The following is a 25,758-nucleotide window of genomic DNA, read 5'->3' on the forward strand; positions in this document are numbered from 1 at the left end:
ATCGGCCAAAAATCAGCCAAAAATTGTAGACCTCCACAAGTCTGGTTCATCCTTGGGAGCAATTCCAAACGCCTGAATGTACCACATTCATCTGTACAACCAATAGTGTGCAACAATAAACACCATGGGACCACACAGCCATCATACCGCTCAGGAAGGAGACTTGCACTTGGGTCAACCAAGTGCACTTCACAAAATAGATAGCAGCATGAAAAAGGAAAATGATGTGGATATACTGAAGTAACATCTCAAGACATTAGTCAGGAAGTTAAAGAATGGGTCTTCCAAATGGACAATGACCAAAGCATACTTCCAAAGTTTTGGCAAAATGGCTTAAGGACAAAAAAAGTCAAGGTATTGGAGTGGCCATCACAAAGCCCTGACCTCAATCCTATAGAAAATTTGCAAGCAGAACTGAAAAAGCATGTGCGAGCAAGGAGGCCTACAAACCTGATTCAGTTTCACCAGCTCTGTGAGGAGGAAGGGGCCAAAATTCACCTAACTTATTATTTTGGGAAGCTTGTGGAAGGCTACCTGAAATGTTTGACCCAAATTAAACAATTTAAAGGCAATGCAACCAAATACTAATTGACTGTATGTAAACTTCTGACCCACTGCGAATGTGATGAAATAAATGAAAGCTGAAATAAATCAAGTAAATCAAAGTGGCTTGGGGGTAGAAGCTGTTGAGGAGCCTTTTTTGGTCCTAGGTCCCCTCTTCACAATTGTCTTGGTGTGTTTGGACCATGATAGTTTTTTGGAACTTGAAACTCTTGACCCGCTCCACTTCAGCTCCTTCAATGTTAATAAGGGCCTGTTCGGCCCTCCTTTTCCTATAGTCCATGATCATATCTTTTGTCTTTCTCACATTGAGGGTGAGGATGTTGTCCTAAGACCACACTACCAGGTTCTCTGAGCTCCTCCCTATAGACATGTTCTATGTCTGCCTGTTTCTGAGAATGTTCTATGCCTGCTGTAGTAGAAAATCGGATCAAATACAACGCATTACAGAACTTGTGAAGTCAATTCGTCTTTTTAATACAAGAGTATAGCAAGCCGGGAAGGTCCGCGGAACACACTCCACTTTCCAGTGCCCCGGCTCCAGTATTTATCCACATATTGCATATGAGCCCATCCCAAATGCAAATAAAGTTACATTCCAATCCGTGGATCCCGCTTGTTCAGCTCAATAACGCCCATACCTGCTTTCCGTCAGATTATAATGATAAGACCCTTGCTTTGTTCTTGTATTTAGCTAAAAGCATTCTTTTGTTTGTGTATTATCTAAGATCAGCACACTATGTGTCTCCTCAGTTTCTAGCGTGTACACCTATACTAAAAATACTATACATTCCTCTATTTTACAACCCTATGTTTTGGCTCAGCACTTAGCTAAAAGCATTCTTTTGTTTGTATTATCTAGGATCAGCAGACGATGTGTCTCCTCAGTTTCTAGCGTCTCTACGTCCTACAAATATGCGAACTATGTCTATTGGTCATCAGTTAGTCATTTGACTGACCCCCTCCTTTGTATATCCCTCTGGCCTTGGTATGTCCAGCTATTCTGTCGCCTATGTGTTATATTTGCTCCCACACTGCCTGTTTCTGAGAATGTTCTATGTTCATGGTCACCCATTTTCTCTGCCCTCTGTTCTGTTTTTCATGCCTCCGATCAATCATCCTGTTGTGTATCTTCAGTGAGGGCCAGTTGGAGGTGGGGACTTTGGCTGAGGTGGCTGAGGAAGTAGTGGGAGGAGCAGGAGGAGTCCGAGTGGGGGCAGAGGGGGCGGAAGTGGGGCGGAGAGTGGGGAGGGGGCAGTGTCAGGGGAAGAGGAGGAGGAAGAAGACACAGCAGAGACCAAGTAAGTCTGAAATCTAACCAGTGACAACCTGTCACTAACCCTAAACCCTGACACTGCTACTGTTCCACTTATACTTGTAACCTGTGACCTTTGACCGTTGTCAGTGTCGTAGTCCCCTGTAGCTGAATCTGCAATCTCCCTCCTCTCCTCCTATTTTCTCCTTCCCATCTCCACTTGTCCTCTTTCCATTCCTTCCCTGTATCTCTGTCCCATCTATGTAACATACTGCCCTGAGCTACCTTGCCCTGCCATGGCTGATGTTGCTGACTGACAGTAAGTTTACATCCAAAATGATAAACAGGCCAGTGGCGGCGGCTCCCATCCAGAGGAGCTCCAGTGTGGGAGGAGAGATGTGCTCTCTGAACAGGAATGATGACGATGATGACGACAAGAAGAGGCGCTCAAGCTTCGGTGCTAAAATAATGGGGATGGTCGGCCTCGGGAAGAAAAGCCAGAGCGCCACGCAGATCAATGATGAGGGTGAGTCCACACTGTTTACCTCACCTTATAACCCTAACCCTGAGGGTGAGTCCAGGCTGTTTACCTCAACTTATAACCCTAACCCTGAGGGTGAGTCCAGCCTGTTTACCTCAACTTATAACCCTAACCCTGAGGGTGAGTCCAGACTGTTTACCTCACCTTATAACCTTAACCCTGAGGGTGAGTCCAGGCAGTTTTACCTCAACTTCTAACCCTGAGACTGAGCCCAGAATGTTTTACTTCACCTGCTGATGCTACAGGGAGAGACAAGGAGAGAGTTGATGCTACATGGAGAGACAAGGAGAGGAATGACGGGTCCTGTGTGGCTCAGTCGGTAGAGCATGGCGCTTGCAACGCCAAGCGTCGTGGGTTCGATTCCCGCTGGGGCCGCCCATATGTAAAAAAAAAGTAGTGGCCCCAGCCGACTTGTAAGTCGCTTTGGACAAAAGCGTCTGCTAAATGGGATATATATAAATGGGATATATATATATATATATATGCTACAGGGAGAGGGTTGATGCTACAGGGAGAGACAAGGAGAGGGTTGATGCTACAGGGAGAGACAGGGAGAGGGTTAATGCTACAGGGAGAGACAGGGAGAGGGTTGATGCTACAGAGAGAGACAAGGAGAGGGTTGATGCTACAGGGAGAGACAAGGAGAGGGTTGATGCTACAGGGAGAGACAGGGAGAGGGTTGATGCTACAGGGAGAGACAGGGAGAGGGTTGATGCTACAGGGATAGACAAGGAGAGGGTTGATGCTACAGGGAGAGGGTTGATGCTACAGAGAGAGACAAGGAGAGGGTTAATGCTACAGGGAGAGACAAGGAGAGGGTTGATGCTACAGGGAGAGACAAGGAGAGGGTTGATGCTACAGGGAGAGACAGGGAGAGGGTTGATGCTACAGGGAGAGATTGTGAGAGGGTTGATGCTACAGGGAGAGACAGGGACAAGGTTGATGCTACAGAGAAAGTGTTGATGCTACAGGGAGAGATAGGGATAGGTTTTATGCTACAAGGAGAGGGTTGAGGCAACAGGGAGAGGGTTGATGCTTCAGAGAGAGACTGGGTCATCAAATAAATGAAACATTTGGAATACAGACTGTTGTCCTACAATAAACATATAGAGGAGATGGACCTGCCGGTTGCCCTCTAGGTTACAGAGAGCTGGCAGTCCCATCCACCAAACTACCAGGTGTGAAACAGGGAAGAGAATGGCTAAAAACTAATGAGGAAATGATCTCAAAAGATACAAATGTCCTCCTGTGTGCTACCTATATCCCCACCAATAGAATTACCATAATTTCAAGATGACAGATTCTCCATCCTGGAGGGGAAGTCAACCATTGCCAGGCCCAGGGACATGTACTAGTCTGTGGCGACCTAAATGCCAGAACTGGACAAGAACCTGACACTCTCAGCACACATGGGGACAAACAGCTACCAACAAAAATGGGTCACAATTCCTGCAGCTCTGTCCTACGTTGGGTCTGTACATAGTCAATGCTAGACTTCGAGGAGACTCTTATGGTAGGTACACCTGCAGCTCATCTCTTGGCAGTAGTAGTGTAGATTACCTTATCAATGAACTCAACCCAGAGTGTCTCAGAGCGTTCACAGTCCACTAACACCACTATCAGAACCTGAACAGAGCAATACTCAAATTTTGTATTTATTTATTTTATTTAATCATGAGGCAACAAAGCCAAAGAAATTGCACACTATTAAGAAATTGTATAGATGGAAGGAAATGCAAAAACCTACCAAAAAACAATTAGGCAATAACGAATTCAAACCTTTTAGACAACTTCCTGGACAAAATATGTAACTGTAATAGTGGTGTGAACTTGGCAGTAGAAAGCCTGAAAACTATATTTGACTTCTCAGCTTCCATATTAAATCTAAACTTTTCAAGTATTCAACCTAAGAAAATTAGCAACAATTGCAAATGGTTTGATGAAGAGGTCAAAAACCTAAGAAAGACCATAGAGACACAGAAAAACCTGAGTCTATGCCTTCACTATGGTGAATCACTAAAACAAAACAGAAATACATTAGGGAAAAAAACAACAGGAGTCCATAGAATCCAACCACTTCTGGGAAAATTGGAATATACTAAACAAACAACAACACAAATAGTTACAAAGTTTACATACAAGTTTACAAAGTTTACTAAAGTTTACATACACTTAAGCTGGAGTTGTTAAAACTCGTTATTCAACCACTCCACAAATTTCTTGTTTAACAAACTAGTTTTGGGAAGTCGGTTAGGACATCTACTTTGTTTGTCCAAAAATTGTTTACAGACAGGTTATTTCACTTATAATTCACTGTATCACAATTCCAGTGTGTCAGAAGTTTACATACACTAAGTTGACTTTGCCATTAAACAACTTTGAAAATTCCAGAAAAGGATGTCATGGCTTTAGAAGCTTCTGATAGGCTAATTGATCTAATTTGAGTCAACCTTCAAACTCAGTGCCACTTTGCTTGACATCATGGGAAAATCAAAAGAAATCAGCCAAAACATCAGAAAAATTGTAGACCTCCACAAGTCTGGTTCAATCTTGGGAGAAATTTCCGAATGCCTGAAGGTACCACATTCATCTGTACAAACAATAGTAGGCAAGTATTAACACCATGGGACCACACAGACGTCATACCGATCAGGAAGGAGACGTGTTCTGTCCCAGAACAACAGCAAAGGACCTTGTGAAGATGCTGGAGGAAACAGGTGCAAAAGTATCTATTTATCTAGTAAAACGAGTCCTATATCGACATAACCTGAAAGGCCGCTCAGCAAGGAAGTTTTAAAAACAGACTATGGTTTGCAACTGCACATGGGGACAAAGATCATACTTTAAGGACAAAAAAAAGTCAAAGTATTGGAGTGGCCATCACAAAGCCCTGACCTCAATCCCATAGCAAATGTGTGGGCAGAACTGAAAAAGCGTGTGTGAGCAAGGATGCCTCAAAAACCGACTCAGTTACACCAGCTCTGTCAGGAGGAATGGGCCAAAATTGACCCAACTTATTGTGGGAAGCTTGTGGAAGGCTACCCAAAACGTTTGACCCAAGTTAAACAATTTAAAGGCAATGCAATCAAATACTAATTGAGTGTATGTAAACTTCTGACCCTCTGTGAATGTGATGAAACATTTACATTTACATTTAAGTCATTTGGCAGACGCTCTTATCCAGAGCGACTTACAAATTGGTGAATTCACCTTATGACAACTAGTGGAACAGCCACTTTACAATAGTGCATCTAAATCATTTAAGGGGGGGTGAGAAGGATTACTTTATCCTATCCTAGGTATTCCTTAAAGAGGTGGGGTTTCAGGTGTCTCCGGAAGGTGGTGATTGACTCCGCTGTCCTGGCGTCGTGAGGGAGTTTGTTCCACCATTGGGGGGCCAGAGCAGCGAACAGTTTTGACTGGGCTGAGCGGGAACTGTACTTCCTCAGTGGTAGGGAGGCGAGCAGGCCAGAGGTGGATGAACGCAGTGTCCTTGATCAGAGCCTGGAGGTACTGCGGTGCCGTTCCCCTCACAGCTCCGTAGGCAAGCACCATGGTCTTGTAGCGGATGCGAGCTTCAACTGGAAGCCAGTGGAGAGAGCGGAGGAGCGGGGTGACGTGAGAGAACTTGGGAAGGTTGAACACCAGACGGGCTGCGGCGTTCTGGATGAGTTGTAGGGGTTTAATGGCACAGGCAGGGAGCCCAGCCAACAGCGAGTTGCAGTAATCCAGACGGGAGATGACAAGTGCCTGGATTAGGACCTGCGCCGCTTCCTGTGTGAGGCAGGGTCGTACTCTGCGGATGTTGTAGAGCATGAACCTACAGGAACGGGCCACCGCCATGATGTTGGTTGAGAACGACAGGGTGTTGTCCAGGATCACGCCAAGGTTCTTAGCGCTCTGGGAGGAGGACACAATGGAGTTGTCAACCGTGATGGCGAGATCATGGAATGGGCAGTCCTTCCCCGGGAGGAAGAGCAGCTCCGTCTTGCCGAGGTTCAGCTTAAGGTGGTGATCCGTCATCCACCCTGATATGTCTGCCAGACATGCAGAGATGCGATTCGCCACCTGGTCATCAGAAGGGGGAAAGGAGAAGATTAATTGTGTGTCGTCTGCATAGCAATGATAGGAGAGACCATGTGAGGTTATGACAGAGCCAAGTGACTTGGTGTATAGCGAGAATAGGAGAGGGCCTAGAACAGAGCCCTGGGGGACACCAGTGGTGAGAGCGCGTGGCGAGGAGACAGATTCTCGCCACGCCACCTGGTAGGAGCGACCTGTCAGGTAGGACGCAATCCAAGCGTGGGCCGCACCGGAGATGCCCAACTCGGAGAGGGTGGAGAGGAGGATCTGATGGTTCACAGTATCGAAGGCAGCCGATAGGTCTAGAAGGATGAGAGCAGAGGAGAGAGAGTTAGCTTTAGCAGTGCGGAGCGCCTCCGTGATACAGAGAAGAGCAGTCTCAGTTGAATGACTAGTCTTGAAACCTGACTGATTTGGATCAAGAAGGTCATTCTGAGAGAGATAGCGGGAGAGCTGGCCAAGGACGGCACGTTCAAGAGTTTTGGAGAGAAAAGAAAGAAGGGATACTGGTCTGTAGTTGTTGACATCGGAGGGATCGAGTGTAGGTTTTTTCAGAAGGGGTGCAACTCTCGCTCTCTTGAAGACGGAAGGGACGTAGCCAGCGGTCAGGGATGAGTTGATGAGCGAGGTGAGGTAAGGGAGAAGGTCTCCGGAAATGGTCTGGAGAAGAGAGGAGGGGATAGGGTCAAGCGGGCAGGTTGTTGGGCAGCCGGCCGTCACAAGAAGCGAGATTTCATCTGGAGAGAGAGGGGAGAAAGAGGTCAGAGCACAAGGTAGGGCAGTGTGAGCAGGACCAGCGGTGTCGTTTGACTTAGCAAACGAGGATCGGATGTCGTCGACCTTCTTTTCAAAATGGTTGACGAAGTCATCTGCAGAGAGGGAGGAGGGGGGAGGGGGAGGAGGATTCAGGAGGGAGGAGAAGGTGGCAAAGAGCTTCCTAGGGTTAGAGGCAGATGCTTGGAATTTAGAGTGGTAGAAAGTGGCTTTAGCAGCAGAGACAGAGGAGGAAAATGTAGAGAGGAGGGAGTGAAAGGATGCCAGGTCCGCAGGGAGGCGAGTTTTCCTCCATTTCCCCTCGGCTGCCCGGAGCTCTGTTCTGTGAGCTCGCAATGAGTCGTCGAGCCACGGAGCGGGAGGGGAGGACCGAGCCGGCCTGGAGGATAGGGGACATAGAGTCAAAGGATGCAGAAAGGGAAGAGAGGAGGGTTGAGGAGGCAGAATCAGGAGATAGGTTGGAGAAGGTATGAGCAGAGGGAAGAGATGATAGGATGGAAGAGGAGAGAGTAGCGGGGAGAGAGAGCGAAGGTTGGGACGGCGTGATACCATCCGAGTAGGGGCAGTGTGGGAAGTGTTGGATGAGAGCGAGAGGGAAAAGGATACAAGGTAGTGGTCGGAGACTTGGAGGGGAGTTGCAATGAGGTTAGTGGAAGAACAGCATCTAGTAAAGATGAGGTCGAGCGTATTGCCTGCCTTGTGAGTAGGGGGAAGGTGAGAGGGTGAGGTCAAAAGAGGAGAGGAGTGGAAAGAAGGAGGCAGAGAGGAATGAGTCAAAGGTAGACGTGGGGAGGTTAAAGTCGCCCAGGACTGTGAGAGGTGAGCCGTCCTCAGGAAAGGAGCTTATCAAGGCATCAAGCTCATTGATGAACTCTCCGAGGGAACCTGGAGGGCGATAAATGATAAGGATGTTAAGCTTGAAAGGGCTGGTAACTGTGACAGCATGGAATTCAAAGGAGGCGATAGACAGATGGGTAAGGGGAGAAAGAGAGAATGACCACTTGGGAGAGATGAGGATCCCGGTGCCACCACCCCGCTGACCAGAAGCTCTCGGGGTGTGCGAGAACACGTGGGCGGACGAAGAGAGAGCAGTAGGAGTAGCAGTGTTATCTGTGGTGATCCATGTTTCCGTCAGTGCCAAGAAGTCGAGGGACTGGAGGGAGGCATAGGCTGAGATGAACTCTGCCTTGTTGGCCGCAGATTGTCAGTTCCAGAGGCTACCGGAGACCTGGAACTCCACGTGGGTCGTGCACGCTGGGACCACCAGATCAGGGTGGCCGCGGCCACGCGGTGTGGAGCGTTTGTATGGTCTGTGCAGAGAGGAGAGAACAGGGATAGATAGACACATAGTTGACAGGCTACAGAAGAGGCTACGCTAATGCAAAGGAGATTGGAATGACAAGTGGACTACACGTCTCGAATGTTCAGAAAGTTAAGCTTACGTAGCAAGAATCTTATTGGCTAAAATGATTGAAATGATACAGTACTGCTGGAGTAGGCTAGCTGGCAGTGGCTGCGTTGTTGACTTTGTAGGCTAGCTGGCAGTGGCTGCGATGTAGACACTACACTAATCAAGTCGTTCCGTCGAGTGTAATAGTTTCTACAGTGCTGCTATTCGGGGGCTAGCTGGCTAGCTAGCAGTGTTGATTGCGTTACGTTACGTTAAAAGAACGACAATAGCTGGCTAGCTAACCTAGAAAATCGCTCTAGACTACACAATTGTCTTAGATACAAAGACGGCTATGTAGCTAGCTAGCTACGATCAAACAAATCAAACCGTTGTACTGTAATAGTTTCTACAGTGCTGCTATTCGGGGGCTAGCTGGCTAGCTAGCAGTGTTGATTGCGTTACGTTATGTTAAAAGAACGACAATAGCTGGCTAGCTAACCTAGAAAATCACTCTAGACTACACAATAGTCTTAGATACAAAGACGGCTATGTAGCTAGCTAGCTACGATCAAACAAATCAAACCGTTGTACTGTAATGAAGTGAAATGAAAATGTGATACTACCTGTGGAGCGAAGCGGAAGTTAGTTGAAGTTCTATTCGGTAGAGGTTGGCTAGCTGTTGGCTAGCTAGCTAGCAGCATCTCCTACGTTAAGGACGACAAATAGCTGGCTAGCTAACCTCGGTAAATTAAGATAATCACTCTAAGTCTACACACTCTAAACTACACAATTATCTTGGATACGAAGACAGCAAAGACAACTATGTAGCTAGCTAACACTTCACTAATCGAGTCGTTCAGTTGAGTGTAATAGTTTCTACAGTGCTGGTGGACAGTGGACGTTAGCTAGCTGCTTAGCTAGCTGCTGGGCAGATAGCAGTGTAGACTACATTAGGACGACGAAATACGATAATTACGCAATTATCTTTGATACAAAGACGGCTATGTAGCTAGCTAAGAAGAAATTGCTAAGATTAGACAAATCAAACCGTTGTACTATAATGAAATGTAATGAAAAATGTAATGAAAAGTTATACTACCTGCGGACCGAAGTGTAGATGCGACCGCTCGCTCCAACCCGGAACCGGAAGAAACGATAGATAGGGCAGGCTCATTCCTGTCGCATTCACAGCCATATAAGGAGACAATGGAAAACAGAGCCTCAAAAATCCTGCTCATTTCCTGGTTGCCGTTTCATCTTGGTTTTGCCTGTAGCTCCTGTTCTGGGGCACTCACAGACAATATCTTTGCAGTTCTGGAAAATTCAGAGTGTTTTCTTTCCAAAGCTATCAATTATATGCATAGTCGAGCATCTTTTTGTGACAAAATATCTTGGGAACGTTTTTCATCCAAAAATGAAATAGCGCCCCCAGAGTTTCAAGAGGTTAACTGACTTGCCAGGTTAAATAAAGGTAAAAAAATATATTCACTAACGTTTAAAAATTTGGGGTCACTTAGAAATGTCCTTGTTTTTGAAAGAAAAGCACATTTTTTGTCCTTTAAAATAACATCAAATAGATCAGAAATACAGTGTCGACATTGTTAATGTTGTAAATTATTATTGTACTTGGAAACGGCAGACTTTATTTATGGAATATCTACATCAGCGTACAGATGCACATTATCAGCAACCCTCACTCTTGTGTTCCAATGGCACGTTGTGTTAGCTAATCCAAGTTTATAATTTTAAAAGGCTAATTTACCATTAGAAAACCCTTTGCAATTATGGTAGCACAGCTGAACAATGTTTCTGATTAAAGAAGCAATAAAACTGGCCTTCTTTATGACTATGATCTGGATCATCAGCATTCATTGGTTTGATTTCAGGCTCAAAATGACCAGAAACAAAGACCTTTCTTCTGAAACTCGTCAGTCTGTTCTTGTTCTGAAAAGTGAAGGCTATTCCGTGCTAGAAATTGCAAAGAATCTGAATATCTCGTGCAATGCTGTTTACTATTCCCTTTACAGAACAGCGCAAACAGTCTCTAACCAGAATTGAAAGAGGAGTGGGAGGCCCCAGTGCACAACTGAGCAAGAGGACAAGTACATTAGTGTCTAGTTTGAGAAACAGATGCCTCATAAGTCCTCAACTGGCAGCTTCATTAAATAGTACCCGCAAAACACCAGTCTCAACGTCAACAGTGAAGAGGCGACTCCGGGATGCTGGCCTTCCAGGCAGAGTTGCAAAGAAAAAGCCATATCTCAGACAGGCCAATAAAATGAAAAGATTAAGATGGGCAAAAGAACACAAAAATTGGACTGTCACGACTTTCGCCGAAGTCGGTCCTTCTCCTTGTTCGGGCGGTGTTCGGTGGTCGACGTCACCGATCTTCTAGCCATCGCCGCTCCACCTTTTCATTTTCCATTTGTTTTGTCTTGTTTTCCCGCACACCTGTTTACTCCATACGTTTATATTATCCTCTGTTCCCCCCATGTCTCTGTGTTCGTTCGTTACGTCTGTAATGCTACAGGCTGGTTTTGCGCCGGGTATTGTTGTAACCCGTGGTTATGTTATTTGTATCTAGTTGTGTAATTTTTGCCCTATTGCTTTTTTGCTTGGGCCAGAGTGTTGTGACACAGTTGCGTCCGGCTGTTTTCCTCTGCCTGAACAAAGTGGGCCTGTTCACTCATCTCTGCTCTCCTGCTCCTGAATTCCTTCGACAAGTTGCGCACACCCTGACATGGACAGAGGCACTCTGCCTCGAAGGCCAGCATCCCGGAGTCGCCACTTCACTCTTGACTTTGAGACCGGTGTTTTGTGGGTGCTATTTAATTAAGCTGCCACTGAAAATTCTTATTTAAGTCTGTTTTGTAAAATACACTTATATTTAAATACCCTTAGGTATGTAAAAGAAAGAACTTCAAAACAACTGTTCTTTGATGTTGGTTGCACTGTATATTCATGTAACGATTGTCCTCTTCTTCTGATGAGGAGTAAGAGAGGTCGGAACAATGTGTGGTAAGTGTCCATTTTAATATATAAAACTGAACACTACAAAAATACAAATAACAACGTGAATGAACAAACTAAAATCGAAACAGTCCCGTATGGTACAAACACAGACACAGGAAACAATCACCCACCACTCAAAAGTGAAACCAGGCTACCTAAGTATGGTTCTCAGCTACCTCTGATTGAGAACCATACCAGGACAAACACAGAAATCCCAAAACATAGAAAAAGGAACATAGACAACCCACCCAACTCTCGCCCTGACCATACTAAACAAAGACATAACAACAGAACTAAGGTCATAACGTGACAATTCAACATAAATTATCTCACAAATGTAATAATACCTAAGGTTTACTTGTAAATGTCCCATACCTCAGGTTCTGTTAATGATGACCTCAGTAGCAAAGTAAATATCCATTCATAAATTCATAATGCAGTAACCACGTGTTCCACACAGGAATACAAATTATAATGATTCCCTGTTTCACCAACAACTGAACACATATCCCAACCCAACACGGAGTAAATCACAATAAAAACAAATTAAATATCACTTGGAAAAAGTTGTATTCAGTCTGTCAGTCAGTCAATCAATCCAATCTGCCAACAGATCTCCAGCGGAGAAGGCCACAGAGAATTGCTGGTACCAACGGAGATTTGTTAGATGTCCAACAATAGACATTTTTGGATCCAATCTTTGCTAATTTTACAACATGGCTAAAATGCACACTGTTAAATGGAACAGAACGGTCTAAATGAGCTGTGGAACTGAGGGTTTGATTTCCTCATTTGCACCACCTGTCACCATCTGATGCTATTTAACAGGGAGTTATAGGCGAAGCGAAGTGTCAGGAGGAGAACCACTGAGACAGTTCAGACAAATTCAGGGCCATCAGAAGGGAGACGGATAATGATGACGCTAAAGTGAAAGATTTGATGCTCCAGGGAGAGGGTTGCTGACCTCTCTTGACACGTTCTGGAACCTCAAATCAATATGTTACACTGCAGATAGATGTTATCGCTCAAGGCTAACACGTCCCCATCTGTCTCTTTCTCTGTGTAACATTATAGTTAAATGTTACTTCTCAAGGCTAACACGTCCCCATCTATCTCTTTCTCTGTGTAACATTATAGTTAAATGTTACTTCTCAAGGCTAACACGTCCCCATCTGTCTCTTTCTCTGTGTAACATTATAGTTAAATGTTACTTCTCAAGGCTAACATGTCCCCATCTGTCTCTTTCTCTGTGTAACATTATAGTTAAATGTTACTTCTCAAGGCTAACACGTCCCCATCTGTCTCTTTCTCTGTGTAACATTATAGTTAAATGTTACTTCTCAAGGCTAACATGTCCCCATCTGTCTCTTTCTCTGTGTAACATTATAGTTAAATGTCACTTCTCAAGGCTAACACGTCTCCATCTGTCTCTTTCTCCACGTAACATTATAGTTAGATGTTACCTCTCAAGGCTAACATGTCCCCTGTGTCTCTCTCTCTCAGAGGAGGAAGGGAAGAAGAAGATAATTCGTCTGCCAGTCCAGAGGAGTGTTGAGACGGGATTGGCCATCGAGTTCAAGAGCAGATTGACACGGCAGGTCAGCCGAGAGTCTTCCGACCCTGACGCAGAGGCCAAGCCGGGAAAGTAAGCATCCCTCTCAAAATCCTATCCTCATTTTCCTTCTTCCCCCTCCAGGATACACTATAAAGAAGAAGAATCTGAATTGTTTATAGCGCACTGGAAATCTCCCAATATTAACATAGTAGTTTGTGAATAAAGTACAAAATCAATGGATTTCCTAGAACAAACATTGATAAAATAATGTCCCATTTCAGTGGGTTGTTATTATGAATACACTACTTGAGCGTTATAGGATATTGCAGCAGTGTTGTGAGTAACACATTACAAAGTCACACAGAGTACTCAGATTATTTTTTTGTGGTAATGAGCAGGGTAGTTTCTCAATTTAAATAATCTGTTAATAACATTTCAGGAGAATCCCCTGCTGATTATAGACCCATAAATGTAATAAATTGTGACAATAAAATAATAACAAATCTTATAAGCAATATAATTGTGAAAAATCTTACCCGATTTGCTAGGCTACATATATATCAAACAGGGTTAATTAAAAAGACAAACAAATACAAGAACATGTTTCAGTTTATGCAATAATGGCTGTTGATGCCGAAATGTCTTTTAACCTTCTTGAATGTCCTTTTCTATTTAAGAATTTGGAAGACTTCAACTTTCTAGCTGAAACAATACATTTAATAAAAATATTTTATAAAATATACACTAATAACACATTATCTGATTAAATTGTTTTTGAAAGGATCACAAGACAGGGATGTCCTCTCTCCCCTTTTCTGTTTGCACTGGCAATTTAAACACTTGCAGAAAGAATTAGGCAGGACCCAAACGTAAAAGGTATCAGTATTGGTAAACATGATTTTGAACTAAACTTATTTGCAGATGATCTCCTGATATACCTGACAAATATTGAAAACTCAATGCCCCCTTCGCTAAAAGAAAATAATCTGAAAACAAAAATCTCAGGTTATAAAATTAACATATGAAAAAAATCTAATGGTGGCAATAAGAAAAATAAAAAGAGTAACTCACGATCTACAGAAATCCTTTAAATGGACCACAAAAACATATGAAATACTTAGGATGCTTAATGAGTGACGACAAACAACAAATATACTACTTTATTCCATTACTCAAACAATATTACATTTACATTTTAGTCATTCAACAGAAGCTCTTATCCAGAGCGACTTACATCAAACTGTTTTAGAAACTGTCAGACAGGGTCTGGTAGTGCTCCATCCCAGCAACATCAAACTGTTTTAGAGACTGACAGACAGGGTCTGGTAGTGCTCCAGTCCCAGCAACATCAAACTGTTTTAGAGACTGACATTCAGGGTCTTGTAGTGCTAAAGGCCCAACAACATCCAACTGTTTTTGAGACTAACAGACAGGGTCTGGTAGTGCTCCAGTGTCAGAATAACCAACAGAGGACAAATACCCTAATGTTTGTTCCTTTAACTCTTCCTTCTGGTGAGTCTATACAAACAAACTCCTACCATTGTTAGATTGGATACTGTCAGAAAATGTGGTTGTAACATTAAGTATATTGTTGTTATTCTGTTGGTTACATCTAGGTAGATGCCCCAGTGGCAGGGTGGCCCACACATTGAATATTTTAAATGTAATAAAACCTTTCTTGTGAATGACCTCATTGCTGAGCGCGAAGTTGATTTCATGTTTCTCACTGAAACATGGCTGTCTTCAGACTGTAGTGCCACTCTTATTGAAGCCCCCCTCCAGAATACAGCTTTTTATACTCTTTCCATACTCGATCAGAAAAGGGAAAAGGATTGTGGGGGACAGACTATTTTTACTAATGCTCTCAGCTGTAAGGACATTTTGTTTGGTGTCATTGGGTCTTTTGCTTTTGAGCATCATGCTATACTGTTTAAATGTCATCCACCAGTGCTGGCCATATCCTTATATAGGCCACCAAAGCAATGCCCCAATTTCTTTACTGTTTTGTCTGAACTATTGTCTATTGTCCTTGAGGACTATGATAAAGTCATTGTGTTGGGTATTTTAATATTCATGTTGACAAAAGACTGACTCCAAGGCCATTGAATTTCCCCACCACCTTCTGGAAAAAAAGGTTTTAATTGCATATATGAAGAAGTGCAAGCTTTTGTTAATGACTCCATGGCACTAAAAAGGCACTAACAACTGCTATGGTGAAACCTCTTGAAGAAAATGTGTCTAGATTCTTCAGCCTTTAGCAATTCCTGGCCAATCTCCAACCTCCTAATCTTAAGCAGAATTCTGGAGAAAAGGGTTTTCAAACAGCTAAATAATTTTTTAAGTGCCAACTGTATTTAAAAAAAATCCTATCTGGTTTTCGGGCCCACCACAGTACTGAGACAGCCTTAGTCAAAGTGTTCAATTATCCAAGAGCCAACACCGATGCCAAACAGCTCTCTGTGCTTGTACTCTTGGATTTAAGTTCGACACTGGTGGAGGCTTGGCCTCTCCGGTAGAGTTATACATTGATTTAGGATCTATTTAACCGGTCAATAGTTTCTTTGTAACCATTGGTGAACATATCTCAGAGAAAGTTGTAATCTGTATAAAGGGCAAAAGATGAGTCTTTCTTAATAATCTACTGGAGAACCATTTTGGATTTAAATTTAATTTATGTATGAGTGAAACTTTAATATTTAATAATTTTAACCCCCAAACACATATTTATTATATAAATAGTTTAATTTTGTCTGGCTTTGCATTCCAAATCAAATTAAATATTTTTTGCTCATATGACTTAAAAAATGAGTCATCTGGAGTAGGCAGTACCATTACTAAGCAAGTAAACTTTCTATTGAAATTGATGCACTGGCTGCCTGTGAGTTTTATAATTAATTTGAAGATTCTTCTATTGGTTTTTAAATATATCCATGATTGTCCAGCCCATTACATGTCAGACATGCTTTTATGTTATGTACCCGGTAGGTCCCTCAGGTCCTCTTGCAGTGGCCTAGAACCAAGAGTGATGGAGAAGCAGCCTTTAGCTTCTATGCCCCCAGCCTCTGGAATAGCCTGCAAGAGAATCTGAGGGGGGCTGCAACTGTGGACATTTAAAAAAATATCTTAAAAAACACCTTTGCTTTTCCTCAGGGTATTTTGTAGTCGTTCAGTTTGTATTGTTATTCTTAGTTTTTTTATTCTCTTAAATGTGTTTAGTAAATATTTCAGTTTATTTTAATTGTTTTTATTTTATCATTTTAAATCACCTTGTCATCACGTCTGAAATGTGCTGTACAAATACAGCTTGATTTGATTTGATTATTGTATTAAGGCTGACGTACAATATATACTAAGGATGATGTACTAGCAATAACGTTGCTGTTTTAATAAGGATGATGTACTAGCAAAAACATTTGATTAAGGATGATGTACTAGCAGTAACATACCCTCTGACCAATGCGACAGTGGGGATCTGATGTCCAGCAACAGTCCGCTTGTGGACGATACCTGGAGTTGGTCTTGAGAATATTTGCCCTGGCTCTTCTCCAGGTACGTCAACAGCCTCCCTGGCTCTACTCCGGGTACGTCGACAGCCTCGCTGGCTCTTCTCCAGGTACGTCAACAGCAGCGGACAAACATCTGGGGCCGAGGGTATTCTGACATCCTGCTCTTGTTCAGGAAAGAGTGGAGGCTGATACTCCATGATGCACTCGAAAGGGAAGAGTCCTGTGGCAGAACTGGGAAGAGTGTTCCATGCATACTCCACCCAGACCAGTTGATGGCTCCGGATAGTGAGGTTGGTTGAGACCAGGCACCTTAAGGTGGTCTTCAGTTCTTGGTTGGCTCGCTCCGACTGACCGTTAGTTTGGGGATGGAATCCGGATGAAAGGTTGGCCGACGACCCAATAAGGGTGCAGAATGCCTTCCAGAACTGAGACGAGAACCCTGATTGGAGACCATGGATTAGAGATGACATGCTGCACCATACTCCTTGCCAGAAGGTAGTTTGGGGAGAGGGATTAAATGGACAGCCTTGGAGAACCGGTCGACTACCGTCAGAATATATGAGACCAGGGACGATGAGGAACCGGTAGTGGCTGCAGGAGGCCAGACGGAGCTTGCCATGGAGTTTTGAGCACACAAAGTGCAAGCGGTGACGACGGCAGAGATGTCAGGCACCATTGTGGGCAACCAGAAACGGTGTTGATGGCAGGCTAGTGTATGACGGGACCCTGGATGACAGGTCAGCCTGGAGGAATGAGCCCATTCCAGGACCTGAGACTGGACTGGATTAGGGACAAACAGCTGGTTAGCCGGGCCCCCTTCAGGTCCAGGCTGGGAGCGTTGCGCCTCGTAAACCAGGTTCTCAATTCCCAAAGCCACAGTGGCAGCAAGGCATGAGGTAGGGAGAATGATTTCAGAAGTCGAGGGTTTGGCAGAGGAACTGTATAGGCAGGAGAGAACGTCATGCTTCACATTTTTTGATCCTGGATGATAAGAAATGGTAAAGTTGAATCTGGTAAACAGAAGGGCCCACCGGGCCTGCCTTGAGTTGAGGCGCATGGCTGAATGGAGATATTCCAAGTTTTTATTTTCATTCCAGGCTAGGAATTGCTGTTCTGCTCCTTCCAGCCAGCGCCACCACTCCTCCTACGTCATCTTCACCGCCAGGAGTTCCCGGTTGCCCACATAGTTCCTCTTAGCAGGCTTGAGGCAATGGGACAGGAAAGCACAGGGATGAAACTTCTGGTCCTGGGCAGATCGCTGGGACAGGATGACCCCCACTCCAACATCCAAAGATCCACTTCCACCTCAAATTGACGCGAGGGAATTGGATGGATGAGGATGGGTGCTGCTGTGAACTGATGCTTCAGTTCTACAAAGGCTTTGTCGACAGCTGGAGACCATTTGAACGGTACCTTGGGGGTAGGTGAATGCTGAGAGGGAGGCTGCCAGGGTGCAGTAATCCTGAATGAAACGGCAGTTGAAGTTTGCAAAACCAAGAAACCATTGCAACTGCACCCTGGACATTGGTTGAGGCAAATCCACCACTGCTTCCACTCTTCCACCGAACATTGCAGTCAGCAATGACATATCCCAGAAAGGTGATAGAAGAGCGGTGGAACTCACACTTCTTGGCTTTCATGAACAATTGGTTCTCCAGGAGGCACTGTCTGACATGGAGTACATGTTCTTGGGCAGATCCGAAAGAAAACAGGATGTCATCAAGGTAGACGAACACAAACCGGTTTAGCATGTCCCGAAGCACATCATTGACCAAAGCCTGATGATATGACCTGGTATTCAATGTCCACTGACTGTGTTGAAGAATGTCTTCCACTCATTCCCCTCGCGTATCCTATGCAGGTGGTAGGTATTCCAAAGGTCCATCTTGGAAAACATGGTAGCCCCCTGGAGAGGTTCAAACGCTGAGGAGAGGAGAGGTAGGGGGGAACAACTTTTGACAGTGATATCGTTATGTCCCCGGTAATCAATGCACGTGCCGGCAGGAGATGCAGACAGACGGACAGCCCCAGTGGCCAGAGACTCTTCTATGTTCTCCTCCATAGCAATGCTCTCTGGTCGGGACAGAGATTACAACCGTGGGGAAAACCGAGACATCCACAGTCTTGCTAACCTCCTTAGGAAAACGACTAGGGGAAGGCTGTGCTGCTTGAAGGCAGTGGGAATGGCAAAATGGGCTCCAACCCAGGATGGAGCTTGTGGTCCAGTTAATTACAGTATTGTGCTTTTGGAGCCAGGAAAATCCCAAAACAACCAGAACATAGGGAGATAAAGTGAGGAGAAACTGTATTGTCTCACTGTGGTTACCAGAAACCCGTAATTGAACGGGCACAGTACTATGGGTGACTTCCCCTATAGAGCGGCCTTTCAGTGCCCTTGCATGCATGCGCACAGAGAGAGGCTGAGTGGGAATACCAAGCTCCGAAGCTATCGTGGCATCCATAAGACATTCATCAGCCCCTGAGTCAATGAGCACTCGGAGAGACTTAGATTGGTCTCCCCACAGAACAAGAGCAAAAAGGGGTGTGTGGGTGATGGGTCTTTGGGAGCTCCCAGTCTGACTCACCATAGTACTGGTACCAACTAGAGACAAGGTTTTCCTAATAGGGCAGGTAGCTATAAAATCATTTACAACATTAACAATGTCTACACTTTATTTCTGATTAATTTGATGTTATTTTACTGGACAAAAAATGTGCTTTCTTTAAAAAACAAGGACATTTCTAAGGTGACCCCAAACTTTTGAATGGTAGTGTTTTTATATATTAGTATTATAATCGCAACCAACCCTAACGATCCCATCAGCATGTCACCTGCAGAGAACATATATATTCATATTCAGAACAGAACACACTAATCAGTGTGTTTTGTCTCTCCATGTCCTCCTCTTCCATGATGTCAATAACCAGTGTGTTTTGTCTCCCCATAGCCTTATCTTCCCTGGTGGCAATAACCAGCGTGTTTTGTCTTTCCATAGCCTAATCTTCCCTGGTGTCAATAACCAGTGTGTTTTGTCTCCCCATAGCCTTATCTTCCCTGGTGTCAATAACCAGTGTGTTTTGTCTGTCCACAGCACAATCTTCCCTGATGTCAATAACTAGTCTGTTTTGTCTTTCCATAGTCTTATCTTCCCCGGTGTCCGTATCACATCTGACATCCACTTCACTGAGTTCCTGGAAGGGTTGGGCCCCGCACAGCTAGCCGGTAGACAGACACTTGCCACGCCACCAATGGGTAAGCACCATGACTCCTTTCCCTTTTTATAACTACTCCTAGTAATCACTCCTCCCCCTTGGCCAAAATCACTCATCCTTGTTTTGACACTCCTACTTGTTATGCTGTTCCATGCAGGTGACATCCAGATGGGATGGTTAGGGTAGTGTTCTGGTTAGAATATTAATATATAGTTAAAGTCTGAAGTTTACATACACTTAGGTTGGAGTCCTTAAAACTAGTTTTCAATCAATCCACAAATTTATTGTTAACAAACTATAGTTTTGGCAAGTCGGTTAGGACAACTACATTGTGCATGACACAAGTATTTTTCAAACCATTCTTTACAGACAGATTATAATTCTCTGTATCACAATTCCAGTGGGTCATTAAAAAGCTTGGGAAATTCCAGAAAATGATGTCATGGCTTTAGAAGATTCTGATAGGGTAATTGATATAATTTGAGTCAATTTCAGGTGTACCTGTGGATGTATTTCAAGGCCTACCTTCAAATTTAGTGCCTCTTTGCTTGACCTTGACATCATGGGACAATCAAAAGAAATCAGCCAAGACCACAGAAAAAAACATGTTGAACTCCACAAGTCTGGTTCATCCTTGGGAGCAATTTCCAAACACCTGAAGGTACCACGATAATCTGTACAAACAATAGTGCGCAAGAATAAACACCATGGGATCATGCAGCCAACATACCGCTCAAGAAGGAGACGCGTTCTGTCTCGTACAGATGAACGTACTTTGGTGCGAAAAGGGCAAATCAATCCCAAAACAACAGCAAAGGACCTTGCCAAGATGCTGGAGGAAATAGGTACAAAAGTATCTATATCCACAGTAAAACGAGTCCTATATCGACATAACCTGAAAGGGCGCTCAGCAAGGAAGAAGCCACTGCTCCAAAACCGCCATAAAAAAGCAATACTACCGTTTGCAACTGCACATGGGGACAAAGATCGTACTTTTTGGAGAAATGTCCTCTGGTCTGATGAAACAAAAATAGAACTGTTTGGACATAATGGCCATCATTATGTTTGGAGGAAAAAGGGGAAGTCTTGCAAGCTGAAGAACACCATCCCAACCGTGAAGCATGAGGGTGGCAGCATCATGTTGTGGGGGTACTTTGCTGCATGAGGGACTGGTGCACACCACAAAATATATGGCATCATGAGGCAGGACATTTAGGTGGATATATTAAAGAAACATCTCAAGACATTAGTCAGGAAGTTAAAGCTTGGTCGCAAATGGGTCTTCCAAATGGACAATAACCCCAAGCATACTTCCAAAGTTGTGGCAAAATGGCTTAAGGACAACAAAGTCAAGGTATTGGAGTGGCCATCACAAAGCCCTGACCTCAATCCTATAGAAAGTTTCTGCGCAGAACTGAAAAAGTGTGTGCGAGAAAGGAGGCCTACGAACCTGACTCATTTACTTCCGCTCTGTCAGGAGGAAGGGGCCAAAATTCCCTCAACTTACTGTGGGAAGCTTGTGGAAGGCTACCTGAAACGTTTGACTCAAGTTAAACAATTTAAAGGCAATGCAACCAAATACTAATTGAGTGTATGTAAACTTCTGACCCACTGGGAATGTGATGAAAGAAATAAAAGCTGAAATAAATCACTACTATTATTCTGACATTTCAAATTCTTAAAATAAAGTGGTCGGGAATTGTGAAAAACTGAGTTTAAATGTATATGTAATCTTCCGACTTCAACTGTTTATGTTTCCTGCAGGTGATATTCAGATTGGGATGGTTAGGGTTGGGTTAGAATATATGTTCTTTGCAGGTCAATCAATCAATGAAATGTATTTATGAAGCCCTTTTTACATCAGCCGATGTCACAAAGTGCTATACAGAAACCCAGCCTAAAACCCCAAACAGCAAGCAATGAAGATGAAGCACTGTGGCTAGGAAAAACTCCCTAGGAAGACAGGAACCTTGGAAGAAACAGAGGGGGAACAGGCTGAGGGGTGGCCAGTCCTCTTCTGGCAGGGCCGGGTGGAGATTATAACAGAACATGGCCAAGTCGAAAACAGCAGGTCCGGGACAAGGTAGCACATCCGGTGAACAGGTCAGGGTTCCATAACTACAGGCCGAACAGTTGAAACTGGAGCAGCAGCACGACCAAGTGGACTGGGGACAGCAAGGAGTCATCAGGCCAGGTAGTCCTCAGTCATGGTTCCAGGGCTCAGGTCCTCTGGGAGGGAGAGAGAGAATTAGAGAGAGCATACTTAAATTCACACAGGACACCGGATAAGACAGGATAAATACTTGAGACATAACAGACTGACCCTAGCCCCCTGTCACAAACTATTGCAGCATAAATCTAAATAATATACATGTTCTCTGTAGGTGACATCCAGATAGGGATGGTGTACAGGAAAGAACGTCTGGACGTGGAGGTCATCAGGGCCAGAGGACTTGTGGGTAAACAAGGCAACAAGCAGCTGCCAGGTGAGCTGGTATTATATATGTTATCATATTATCATTATAGCACAATGTCCCCAGGGAAGGGCATTTAAGTCCAGAAAGCACATTGTCACTTTTATTCAGCAAAAAATGTGATTGAAATGTACTTATTGCCCTCTCTGCTTGTTTCTCAAGCCCCCTATGTGAAAGTATATCTGATGGACAACGGGAAATGCATAGTCAAAAAGAAAACCAGACTGGCTAAAAAAACATTGGATCCCCTCTACCAACAACAACTTCAGTTTGAGGAGAGTCCAGAGGGGAAGGTTTTACAGGTAACTCGTGAAATGCATTCTATTTGACATTTTCAATTGTCCTTTATAGGTCAATTTGAGTCTATTATGAGTAGTTTGAGTAACACATAATCAGTGTTTTCCCTTCTCCAGATTATCCTGTCGGGAGAATATGGTTAGTGTTACTTTTAGGGTTAGGGTAGGTTGAAGATTCCCAGGTTAGGACAAGCTAATAATTCCATGAGGAAGCTTTAGAAAGTCAACCTGCATCATGGGACCAGGGCTGATGCTAACTAGCATAGCTATTCCCATTGTGTTGAAATCATCCTCATTTATGCAGTTATGGGATATTGGAATCCTCTTGTTTTAACCATTGCTCTTCAACCTAGGGGTAAGGGTTAGTACTATTTACGAAGTAGTATGTAATACCTGTGTTCTCTTCTGCAGATAATCGTGTGGGGGGACTATGGACGCATGGACCACAAATCCTTTATGGGAGCTGCTCAGATACTTTTGGATGATTTAGATTTATCCAACATGGTGATTGGTTGGTTCAAACTGTTCCCCCCCACCTCATTGGTGGATCCAACTTTGGCACCTTTAACTAGCAAAGCAGCAGTAGCAGAACAAGCTGCAAATGCAGCAAAATTAAAGGACAGCTAGCATTGTCATAGAAATAAGCAACAGGAGGTAAGTCTGCCAGGCCACACCCTCTTGGGCCAAGCCCTGGTTACCCTGGTAACACTGCATGCTTGATGTTCTGAGCCCATGAAGAGGGGGGGTAGAGTCTGGAGCAGGCCATCTGATCTTACTGCAACAAGGTGCCCCCTGCGGGTGGAACTGTCTTACTGCAACATGGGTCAGGAAACCCTAACGCCAACCCCCCCGGGTCTACACCCCTCCTAGGGAGGACCAGACAGGCACATGAACCTGTGGCAAGAAAAGGAAAGAAGAAGTGGAATGAATTCAGTGGTACTAGATTTCAGTCTGTTAAATCCATGAGGAAATAGAATAACTAATTCATGAGTTGGATTAGGGTTAGTTGTACAGTTTGTCATGACGTGGCCCTTTCTGGGTGTAGATTGTGGCTTCCCCCTCTCTCACTGTCTCCTACACCCAGGTTCTGTTATCTCAGGTCGTAAATTCCTGGCGGAGGCTCTCTTCCCTTTTCATACAGAGAGAGACCACAGAGTGAACAATGGATTTCACGTGGCCGAACTCGTAAATCCCCAAAATGGAGAAAATGAAACTATATGTCCTCTTGTGAGAATGTGGGAAGGGTCTGTGGACACTTAAGGGACAGTTATGTTGAGTGTGTTTCATTTGGTGACCTCACGAAGGACAGGAAACACACATAACTATATCTCTGAATGTGTACATTTCTCAAGTTTGTTGTTTGCATCTAATTCTTGTATGAAATGAATGAGTAAGGATGAAACTCTTTGTGAAATTAATTTTAAAGTTTAACTAAGTCATTGGCCCGCCCCCGTGAGCACAGACATGATCTGGCGTCATGGAACCGCCTTTTCTATTGTTACGAATAAACCCCCTTCTGAGGAAATCCGCTTCAGACTAAGCAAACCCACAACGTGAGCTGTAATTGCGAATAGTTAATACCATGCATACCTCGGTGTAAGCTGTGTAGCACAGGCTTGAGTACCAAGACAAGAAAACCATACCACGTGGAGCATTGGCTACACGGCTGGAAATGGTTAAACTCTGAGATTATCGATCCCCACAGAATAAAATAGATAGATACTAGTTACTAGTCTGTAGTTAGGAATTATGTAAACCTGGGACGAGAATACCGAAAACTTCCGAAACATCTATGAGAACATTTCTGAATGGTACTCTGAAGTATCCATTCTAACCATGAAAGACTGATCTTCAGGGAAACAGAAAGAGAGAGAGAGACTCGGATGAACTTTCCAGCAGACAGACCGGATTCCAACAGAGAAGACAAAAGACACATCATAAATATGTACTTGCAATTATTATCGACTGAGCGGGTGTTCATGTGCGAAGGATGAGCATTTCAATATATAAAATTATAGACTGTAATGAATCCATTTTGTCTTACCCTTTGTCCACCAAGCTGTCATATCGGCTTAGCCCACTAGGGAATCTTCCCTATCATTGTTAGTAACCAATATCTACTGTTTGTTTATTTATGCATTTCTGTCATTATTTAGTTAGTAAATAAATTATTAAGCCAATTGGTGTATGGATGATCCATAGTTTAGGCTGGGTTCATGCAGACAACCAACAATTTATGATGTTTGGAATGAGACTGACGTGAGGTAAAGAATAATTCATTAATAGAAGACTATTGATCAGATATTAAAATATCTGAAGAGTTATACTCGGAACAGTATAACTTTGTAATCCGTGGTGCCCCAACTTCCTAGTTAAGTTTATATGATTAGTTTAATCACGTAATAATAATTACAGACAATTTATTTGATAAAATAACAGTCTTCCCCTTTAATAATGCCAAAGACAAAACATTATGGTGCCCCCCGTGAGGAATCTAAGATAGAATGAGGCTTTGCTGTTGGATATATCAATTGTGCAAACAGAACTGTGCAGACAGACTGTTGTAAGCAGATAGATAAAGATATTTGTTGCGTATGTGTTTCCATTTGAACAAGCTATTTGGAAGCGCCTCTGGTCGTGTGTCGATAGTGTCAGAGCAGTTAGTTGTAAATTACAGATTTAGTCCGTTAGGCAAAACGGTGCGATTTCTGTCAGTCAATATTAATTTTTAGAGGAAGGGCATAGAAGCAGTAAGGTTAGAAATTAGAAGATAGATCTGTTCAGTGACCGAGCCGAAGTTATCTGTCCGCCTACCGCTCTAAGCCAGTGTGGGTAGGCCACAGGCATATCTGTTTTTATGTACCGTGCGCTCCGGTAATAAAATGCTAGCAAATAGTATCCCAAATTTGTTAATTTGAGACGTCACTATTAAACCCCCCTTTCCATGTTGAACGAGACCCTATTTTGTTCTTTGGAAGTGAGATTTCTGTACAAATAGGATTAGCGTAGCACTAGACTCTACAGCTAATAAAGGGAAAACAGCATTTTCTTTTTCCTTTTGTCACATTGAAATTCCTCCGACCTTGCGTGACAGAAGT

General features: G+C 43.8%; 1 protein-coding gene across 2 annotated transcripts; it reads left to right on the forward strand.

Annotated features, from left to right (window-relative positions):
• Positions 1–1,830: 1,830 nt before the first annotated feature.
• LOC135549457 (regulating synaptic membrane exocytosis protein 2-like) lies at positions 1,831–24,831 on the forward strand. Of its 2 annotated transcripts, XM_064979445.1 has the most exons (7): positions 1,833–1,862; positions 2,164–2,342; positions 13,120–13,261; positions 19,818–19,930; positions 22,275–22,376; positions 22,527–22,666; positions 23,072–24,831. In XM_064979445.1, the coding sequence occupies exons 2-7, from the start codon at positions 2,213–2,215 to the stop codon at positions 23,285–23,287; spliced, it is 843 nt and encodes a 280-aa protein (XP_064835517.1). In that variant the 5' UTR covers positions 1,833–1,862; positions 2,164–2,212; the 3' UTR covers positions 23,288–24,831. The 2 variants fall into 2 exon arrangements, with proteins under 2 accessions (XP_064835516.1, XP_064835517.1); XM_064979444.1 differs by having other exon boundaries at positions 1,831–2,342.
• Positions 24,832–25,758: the final 927 nt, after the last annotated feature.

The sequence above is a fragment of the Oncorhynchus masou genome, chromosome 12, assembly GCF_036934945.1.
Source record: "Oncorhynchus masou masou isolate Uvic2021 chromosome 12, UVic_Omas_1.1, whole genome shotgun sequence".
NCBI classification, from domain to species: Eukaryota; Metazoa; Chordata; class Actinopteri; order Salmoniformes; family Salmonidae; genus Oncorhynchus; species Oncorhynchus masou.